General features: G+C 47.5%; 1 protein-coding gene across 2 annotated transcripts; it reads left to right on the top strand.

The window, feature by feature from the left end:
- The first annotated feature begins 4,365 nt into the window (after positions 1 to 4,365).
- On the top strand, positions 4,366 to 6,790 carry HOXD8 (homeobox D8). 2 transcript variants are annotated; one of them, XM_036857983.1, is made up of 2 exons: positions 4,366 to 4,943; positions 5,323 to 6,790. In XM_036857983.1, exons 1-2 carry the CDS (start codon positions 4,394 to 4,396, stop codon positions 5,616 to 5,618), a joined length of 846 nt encoding a protein of 281 aa, XP_036713878.1. In that variant the 5' UTR covers positions 4,366 to 4,393; the 3' UTR covers positions 5,619 to 6,790. The 2 variants fall into 2 exon arrangements, with proteins under 2 accessions (XP_036713878.1, XP_036713879.1); XM_036857984.1 differs by having other exon boundaries at positions 5,326 to 6,790.
- Positions 6,791 to 9,773: the final 2,983 nt, after the last annotated feature.

Genomic DNA, 9,773 nt, shown 5'->3' on the forward strand with positions numbered 1-9,773 from the left:
GGACAATAAAATGTAAACAGGACTCTGTTGGACTAAGAAGGCAGGGGCTTGGGACCCCCGGATGAGGTGTGAGCACCTAGGGAATAAAAATGGAGGGCGGTAGGAAGGAGGAGACGATATATTTCTGATTTTTTAAATGGGCTGGGTATTAGAAGTAGCCGGTGGGTGGCTCTCAATAATATTTGACTATGGCCGCCTTCTAGCTTGTACTTTAAAAAAGAGAAAAATAGGCCTGTTATTTGGGGGTGGGAGAGTTAGTGATCTTGGGTCATTTACTTAGGCCGAGCGTCTCCCAGACGCATGGTCGGCGGGAAAAGATGCAGTTACTTAAATGACCTTTCACAAAAATATCTGGCTCTCCACTGCAAACCTCGTAGCAGAAACATTGTTGGAAATTATATCTATTTGCTTATAGAAAAATTAATCGTTACAGCTGAATTGAAGGAAAGAATTTTTGAAAATGAGAAAAAACATTAACCTCTCAGGAAACACCTAAACTGATTAAAGTCTTGGCTTTAAAAAAAAAAATCAAGTGGAATGCTTAGTCAATTCACTTCACTATGTGACTTTTGATATAAATTTAATGTCTCATTTATTGTGCATAGAAGTTCCAGTGAACAGGGCCTTTTCAGACAGCCATTCAGAGATACAGCTTAAGCTTTTAATTTGACTTCTATCCCCCCCTCCATTGTCCAGTGAAATGGGCCTGAAGCATTAAAATTACAAAGTTAAAGTAGCAAATATTCACGATTTAATGCTAAGTGTAACGGCTTTAAAAGAAAAAAATTAACAAATGTAACTTCTATAATTTCTTAGTTTTTGAAGTCCCTGGCTCCATTGGGGAAAAAAACAGGCCTGTTGCAGTTGATATTTAGAAAGTTGTGATTTTTAAAAATCTAGCCCATCCTGTAATTGTGGGCGATTACAGAATGGGGACTTACTGTGTCTGGCAAAAGAAGGGCTGGAAGCTTTTGAAAAAGACACTACTGGAAGCTCTTGGGAGCCCAAATAGCTTTGGCATTCAGGAGCCCCTGTTTGCTGCACTTGACTCGTCGACAAAGGGATGAAGCGTTATTAGTGTCAGTGATCCAAGCCCCAGTCAAACTAAAGAACAAGATTGGAAATGGTTTGAGTCGAATAAAGAGAAGGTAAGCTCCGTCGGCTAGAGGTGGCATTTAGCCACTAGAGGGCGCCGTTGCTCCACTTTGTGATAGTAAAGCGGGAGTTGCGGCGGAAGAAGGTTTTGATTAAAGACACTTACAATCTTATTTTAAATTCCAAATTACGATAAATTTAAGCAAAAAGAAGCAATGTGCACTGTTAAATTCTCCAGAAGGGTTTGTTAGTTATAAAATTTTGGCTTAGGATTTCAGAAAATTTGGACTACGGCACAGCTGAAACTATAAAACGTTATGGTAAGTCAATGCATTGTATCAAAACAGAAATGTGTAAAAGCATACATCTTTATTTACGAAGTTAATCGCACTCTGTTCCCATTCAGATTATAAACAGAATGCTTGAAGGAAAAAAGAAAAAACAAAAAACTAAGTGTTTTGTCCCAAGAGGAAATGTTGTGTTATAATGTTTTCTTAATTAGGCCAGAATGCGTAGAAATGAATTCTGTAGTGTTTCTTTTTCGCTCCCCGCCCCCCCGCCCCAGGAATCACAAAGTTCTAGAAGGTGCCTTGTATTATTGAGATCTAGGCTCGTTCTTCTTTTTCCCCCATTCCATTCCAAAACCCACTATCGAGGGTTTAAACACGCACACGCACACACGCCAAAGAGTGAAATAAAAAGGCACAATTACATTCCAAGGCTTTATTGAAAATAATACTCTTTTAACTGGGTATTTGCAAGATTGGAGTACAAATCGTTAACTGTCAGAATCAGTTCGTTCGCCTTCGGATTTAAAGGAAACTTTACCTGGCGATAACTGGCAGAAAACAACAACAAAAAACCCTTACCCGTCACCACGCCGACAACAAAAGCCTCCTTGCACTCCCTGCTAATTTAAAAGTTAAACAAAGCATGCCTTTATCATTTGGAGATTCATTAGAAATCCGTTTACCTTAACCATTTTCAGCTATTCTCTGTAGAAACAATTGAGTCTTAAACTTTATCTTGTTATGCCTTTCCATCTCGACCTTATTTTCTCCATTTGCAAAATATGATATTCAGTCCACTCGGACTGACCTCAGGAGCTCACTCACAAGCTGGGCCAACCCACAAGGATGGGGGGGGGGTAGTTGAAATCACTCGCCTGCTGCACCTTTGGGAGCCGTCTGGGGGTTTTAGACGTTCGCATTTGGCGTGAAAAGCCGGGGAGGTGTGTTTTAGCTTTAGCTGGAGCTTCCTCGGTGGGCTCGGGAGTGTTTCTGAGGTCGGTTCCCAAGGCCGGTGGGCCTGGCGTCCTCAACAATGGATCATCCCAAGGAAAAGGGTCACCCAAAGAACCCACGAAAAAGGCAGAATAGGCAAAGGAAAACGCACTCAAATGTAGAGACCTATTACATTTATTGAACATGAAAACGGGAGGGGGGAGTGGGAGATGTGGGGAAGAGAAGGCGAATGGTGGTGTAACGCCAAGCGGCTTCAAAGCGAGTTTCTAAAATCAGGAATATTTTGCCGATTCACACTCGATTTCCCCTCATGACACGGGACGTTCCTCTTCCTCATCGCTCATAAGCTAGAACGAGCCTTCTCTTTTTTTTTCTTTTGGAAAAATCGGTAACTTTTAAAGCTGAGCCCGGCACCCGCTCTCGGCGGTAACTTCACCGGCTTGTTGGATGAACTAGAATCGTTAGAAGACGCGCGCCGCCTGCAGCTGCTTGGAACCGGCGCGATCCGAACGCCGGCCCGGAGGCTCCTTGGGGGAACTCGCGGGCGTCGGTCCGGTCCCCCGTGCTCCGCCCGGGGCCACCGCCTGCCCTGGTCCGCTCCGCGCAGGGGCTGAGACCCGGGAGTCGCGCGTCTTGCCCGAGGAAATACCACCCACCCCAGCGTGAGTCCTCCCTTCCCGCCTTGGAACATTTCTGTCCGCTTTTCTATTTACTCCCTCAGCAATGCTAATGTTTCCCCCCCCCGCCCCGCCACATTCTTCAGCCTCCCCCCTGCGCCTGGTACTGACGTCTATCGAGGGTGAAATGATGGAAACTATATTCATGGGCATGATTTCCATTAAATATCAATTAACCTGGGAGCCTCAGCCAGGCGTGCAGTGCTTCAAGGGTAAATGTACATCTCATTTCCACAAGGCCCGCTCGGCTGGAAAAGAAGGGCTTAGATTCGCTTTGATAATGCAAGGTATTGGGGTCACCCTTGTGGCCTTTAATCAAATTACTTGGATAGGACCTAACGCAAATGTTCGGTCCGGATCTTCTACACGGCTTGCCCTCGTTCCCTGGGCTGCGCCCGCGTGTCCAAAGGCGCAAAAGCCACAGCCAGCCTCTGAGGGGCTGCTCCAGGGGCCCGAGGAGGGAGTCATTTGCTCCACAGCCTCCTGGGAGTGGCCTCCCTGCCTCCCTCCCCGCCAAGTGTAAGGCTCTGCTGCGCCCCCGCCCCGCCAGCCGTGGCCCGCTTTCCCTCGGCCCCGGGCGCACGGCGAGCCCTTGGCAGTGCGGCTTTATGGGCCCCCTTTAAGGCCGGCGGAGGCATCTCCCAGCCACTGTGAGGCGTCCATCGTGTGCAGCAGAGTCGCCTCCGCGCGGATCCCTCCGCGCGGTTATCTCGCGTTCATCTCGCTCCCTCTCTGCGCAGTGGTTTGGTGCGAAAATGCCTCGCCGGGGCGCACCGGGGTGGCAGCCTCGGCAGCGGCGGCGAGAGCGGTGGGAGGGGGCTGCGGGGGGGGGCGAGGTGAGAGGTGGCGGCGGGCAGAGGGTGTTTTTTTCCTTTTCCCTCCAGAGCGGGGGTTTGTAAACCGAAGCCAAAGAGTGTCCCCGTGGGCCGGGCGTACTTTTTTTCTTGTCCGGTGCGCTCAGGGCCGCCTGGTGCCTGAGAGGAAACAGTGGAGGCAGCGGGGCAGGTCACCCGGGGCGTCGGCGATTTTATTGAGGCCGAGCCGGCGCGCGCCGGGAGAGGCCGGGCGGGCGGTGGAACGCGGGGGCTGGGTGAGGCCCCGCGACCCGCCAGGGAGGCGGCGCGAGGTAGAGGCGGCGGGCGCGAGAGCGGAGAATGAGCGCCCAGTAGCCGAGTGCCCGCGGCTACCCGGCCTCAGAGGCGACGCGAGGGCGGGCGGGCGGCAGCAGCAACGTAGCCCGGCGGCCCCAGCGGCGCCAGCAGCCGCCCCAGAGGCCCCCGCGGCAGTGCGGTCGTGCTGAGGCGCGTTCCCTGCCTGCTCCGCGCCGCCCGCCCGCCCGGGGCCGCCCTTCCTCGGCCCCCGGCCGCCGCCGCCCCGATGAGCTCGTACTTCGTGAACCCGCTGTACTCCAAGTACAAGGCGGCGGGCGAGGCCATCAATCCCACTTACTACGACTGTCACTTCGCGCCCGAGGTCGGCGGCCGCCACGCCGCCGCCGCCGCCGCCTTGCAGCTCTATGGCAACAGCGCCGCCGGCTTCCCGCACGCGCCCCCGCAGGCGCACGCGCACCCGCACCCGCACCCGTCGCCGCCGCCTGCCGGGCCGGCTTGCGGTGGTGGGGGCGGCCCCGGTCCCGGCCAGGAGTACTTCCACCCCGGAGGGGGCAGCCCGGCCGCAGCCTACCAGGCCGCCCCCCCTCCGCCGCCGCCGCCTCCCCCCTGCGGCGGGATTGCCTGTCACCGGGAGCCCGCGAAGTTTTACGGATACGATAACTTACAGAGACAGCCGATTTTTACGACCCAGCAAGAGGCCGAGCTGGTACAATATCCTGACTGTAAATCGTCCAGTGGTAATATTGGCGAGGACCCAGACCACTTAAATCAGAGCTCGTCTCCTTCTCAAATGTTTCCCTGGATGAGACCACAAGGTTGGGATGCTTTTTTTTTTTTTTTTTTTTTAAGCGGGGAGAGGGGGAGAAATCTGCTTTCATCTCACGTTCTAGCTTTAAAACTCCCTTTTCCTCTCCCTCTCCTTTTCCTTTTTGTGTAGCTTACAGTGACTCTTGTAAGGTAAACTTTTTTTTTTAAGTGGAAACCATGTAAAGATGATGGGGACAGAATAATTGCAAAGACGTTTTCTCTGCCCCTCTTGACTGCCCATCCTATATGTATATCAGACCTAAGGAGAGTTGTGTATATTTCACCCTTTAGACCCGTTCCATAAACCTTCAGCAACCTGCAGATGCACCATTACCTTTTTAAAACATTTCTTTTCCTTTTTTTTTTTTTTCTGTTTGTTTTAATCAGCAGCTCCTGGTAGACGAAGAGGAAGACAAACCTACAGTCGATTCCAAACCCTAGAGCTGGAAAAGGAATTCCTTTTTAACCCTTATCTGACCAGGAAGAGAAGAATCGAGGTTTCCCACGCCTTAGCCCTCACCGAGAGACAGGTAAAAATCTGGTTCCAGAACAGGAGAATGAAATGGAAAAAGGAGAACAACAAGGACAAATTCCCGGTTTCCCGACAGGAGGTGAAGGATGGGGAAACCAAAAAGGAAGCCCAAGAGCTGGAGGAAGACCGAGCCGAAGGCCCGACAAATTAACTTCCACCTTAAAAATTTTACCGCAGATTATTGAAACTAAGGATCAGCATATGCTGGTGAACACCACCTATTTTCTTTGTTGGAAAGGACTTTACTTGTATTTCAAGCTACCTTCATGTCACTGCTCTTGAGGTTTCTGTGCTTTGAGAGGGATTTGGGTGTTTAAAAAAGAAGTTTCTAGTGTCGTATAGAAACAGCCCTTGAGCTGTCCTATGTAAGAGTAATTTGATACTGACCTTGTAGCTATATTTTTATAATGGTAGTTTTTAATGGCTGAGCTGGTGATTTTGCCTCAACAACGTAAACTTCCTAATGATTAGCACTAAATAATTGAATATAAAATGCTTTATTAATCAAACAAGTGCACTTGAACATTTTAAATCTTTTCTTTATGGTGAGTAAATTAAAAGAAGTCTATTAATTTTTTTAAAAAATTATGCCCGCAGAATATTTACTTTATATTATTTGATTAAAATGTATTATTTATATTTTTCTTTCTACTTTTATAATGAATGGTTCGGGTGCCTTTTGTTTACTCCTAAAAGGTTTCTTTGAGTATTTTGTAAATGTAATATCTCTGGGAAAAAGTCTGGGCCAAATATTCAAAAAGCACATGTTAGCTGAAGAGTGTAATGTGTAGTCCTGGCTCTGAAGCTTCCTTAAACTTGGGGAAAATGTTGGGCCAGTGACAGAAGTTTCAGGACAATGTCAAAGTTGACATTTAATAATTTTTCTATAGTTTATACAAATTATGGCAATTTAATCATCTAGAGTGAATGAATACTTGAAAAGCCAATTATAACATTTTCACTCGTATACTTTTTACTTTGGCAAGTCGCCTTGTGGAACGCCTCTCGTTTCTGAACTTGCTTTCGTTTTGAACTGTGCTTGGTATTGCCTGAAATTGCTAGGTCTCTGTGCTGTGGCCGCCGCTGTGATTCCGTTTTTTTGAGGAGGTGCCATATTTATTTGTATTCCCTTCGCTCTGTTTGCACGCCCATTGTGAGCCAACTTGCTGTGCACGTCTCAGATGTCGGTTGGTACGTCCTCTACTGTTCTCCAGGTTGGCCTTACCTATTTGAAACAATCCTTGAGAGCAAATGCAGAAAAATCCGAGTGTAAACAACCGCTGCAGAACATAGCTAGCTCCTTAATAAAAGAATGAATCTTTTTCTAGAGGTAGTGTCTTTGAGCGCCGTCAATAACCCTTTTCCTGAGTCAGGAACAATTGCCTGGGCTCACGTGAAGGCAACATCCTGCTAAAGCGTCTATTGGATTTTTTAAAAGGGGGGGAGTTATGTGCACCCTTGCTGTAAAAATAAATAAATCAGTACAAGGAGGGGGGCCTCTCTTTCATTCCAGAGAGGGCTGGCTAGGCTATCCCAGCTTCATCTTGCTCTAAATAACCTTGATAAGTTACTTGGAAAGCTTTGAACTTCGCAAAGGACTGGAGTCATAGGTCCAGTGGGGAACAACCCAGAATCCAGGTTACACCACAGCTTATTCCACTGAGCTGGCGCTGATGCTGGGGTTTGGGATCTGTTATTAACAAGATACCCATTTTCTATTTGAGGCTGCTCCTACAGCTGCCATTTTATGAGGGAAGAGGAGGGGGAAGAGGGGTGGGAGGGAAGAAGAGAAATTCAAGTAAACTAACATTTCTCCCCCCAAAAAGGGAAAGCACCTTTATCAGGTAGGCATTGAAGAATTCTCTTCTTTTTCTAGATGCCTGTATATTTTTAAAGAGGTACATTTTAATTTCTAGAGTGGCTTTTATTGCACAGGTAAGAAACTGGAATCCTGTAGTTTTAGGCCTGTATCACGCCCTCAGGCGTTGGTGAGCTGTTTGCCTGCTGTTTCAAAGACTAGGGAGATGTTGGCACTGGTTCGGCAAGAGGCGAAGCACCACCTGGCTTTCTATCCAGGGAAGAGGCCATGGCTGTGGCATTCGCTGACCTGAGCCAGGAAAGACAATTTTAAATCAAGGGTGGTGCACGAGAGGAGACAGCTGCAAACGTGCGTGCTGCATTTGGAAACATTTTGCTCTGTGTGTTGCCTGAGACTCTGCTGTTGACTGGTTTAGAGCAAGTATACCAAGTGCCTGAAAGCATGCCTAGGGAACAGCCTGGCTGGGGAGAGGGTGGGAGTAAGCTGGCTAGAGACTGGTGCTAGCTGAGCTCTAGCTGCCCTCCATTTAAGGGACTCATCTATTAGCAAAATTCGCTCTCTGCTACACAACAGTGCTCCCCCAAAATCATTTTTAGAGCCATTGATTTGGGCAAGACTCTCTATGGTGTGGGACCTGGTGCATGGATATATGTGGAAATCAGTGAAGGAAGGGAGGTAAAAATGTTCTTATTTCCTCTCCATTTTGTGCTACTCTGAAAGTGTTGTACCTTCTGGCCCCATCGGCCCCCTAACCCATGGTAAACTCGTAGCTCATGTACAGAAAAAGGCTGTTGCAATAATTAGTACATTTGAGAGTATTTGTACGTTTACAAATTTGGTATTTTTGGTATATATTTGGTGTATTTGTACATATACGTAGATTACTCAGGTGTAGAAAGTGTTGGTAATAAATGTAGCTATATATGCTTCCTTTTGTAGCTAGGAAAAGCGTAGATTTGTCTCCAAATAAAGAGCTTGTGGAATTACAAATCACACACATTCACCACCTTCTTTCTTACAGTGGCTAGAAACCCCCATCACAGTGTTTCATGCAGACAACTCGCAATGACGAGTGCAGGAGATGCCCTTCTAATTGGCTCAAATCTGTAAACATCCGAGGGTTTGCGGCAATAAGCAAACCAACATTTTTGCTGCAGCAATTTGCATAAACCTTCAGAGAACCCTTTGCAAACAGCCAACACTCTGGTGCTCTGGACTGCTTAGAGAGTCTGCTTAGAGAGGTTTGTAAACCATTTACAGAAAAATCGGACCCTCCAATGTTAACACTGGATGAAAAAACCAAGAGTCCGAAGTGATTTAGGTTCTCTGTTTGCGTGGACCAGAAACACACAAAAGAGGGTGTGGGTCTCAATGGTTCCTAGAGAAAAGTCAGTTCAGGGGCTCCCATTTTGTGAGATTCCACAAAGCCCAGCACATGGCTTACAGGCTGCACAGGGGGGAGAAGTGCGAATATGGCTGCTTTTTCAAAAATGCAGAGTCTTTTCCCAGCCCTCCTTCCCCCAGCTGAAAAGGAGGGTCATAAAGCTCTGCCTTTATCTGGGTAGAGGAAAATTGACAATTGAAGTAATTTCTCAGAATATTTCAGAATTGAACAAGCTCTGTTCAGTTCCACACGTACAGACCAGTGTAAAGTGCTCTAGCTTGGGAGGGTCCAACAACGTGCTTGATTTTCCTGTATAATTAAAAATATTGTTTAATTATTCTTCAGTGCAGAAGGTGTTGCTATTTCACGACCAAACCTCTGTCCTCTGCTTCCCCAGTGTTTGCTGAATCCTCGAGCATCTGGTGGTGAACAGGGGAAGAGAGAGAACATTTTAATGGACCCTGGCTGCTGCTATGGTCACCTCCAGCAAAGTTGGAGCCCACTGACTTTTTCTAGAAGGAATATGACTTTTGCTGACACGTGGCAACAGAAGTACTTTAATCAAAAACATCCAAGGTCATCGGAGCTTTTTCAAGGGATACAAATGGCCTGCTCCAGAGGGTGCTGCGTGCTTCCTGCTTAAGTCCATGTCCACTTAGGTACTTACTGGGTGTGAGGATGTTAATAGAGAACTTTCAAATAGACATCCAATGCAAATATTTATAAACGTATTACTAGAAATCCAAAGACAGTGTCCTTGAAAGGATGGGGGGTGAGAGGTTACCTCTTAACAGGCAGGTTCTAAAGCCTGATGGCCATGCCCATGCATTAATGATGAGGGGAGCCAGCCAAGGACATTTACTTTCAGCTGGGGTTCATTGGGGCAGCTTCCATGAGAAGTGCAAAGGGAATGTGACTCCTGCCTTTGAAGAAGAAGGACTATATTTTTTTCAAGCCTGAAACTGGGGAGTTGCTGTTTTCCTAAACAAATGGAGCCCCTCTCCTCTTCAATGTTGCATTGACCAGGCTTTTCAGTGGACAAACATTTGGGGGGCAAGGGAAGAGGGGCTACAATTAATTCCATAGGAATGAGAATTGCACTT

The sequence above is a fragment of the Balaenoptera musculus genome, chromosome 7 (genome assembly GCF_009873245.2).
Source record: "Balaenoptera musculus isolate JJ_BM4_2016_0621 chromosome 7, mBalMus1.pri.v3, whole genome shotgun sequence".
NCBI lineage: Eukaryota > Metazoa > Chordata > Mammalia > Artiodactyla > Balaenopteridae > Balaenoptera > Balaenoptera musculus.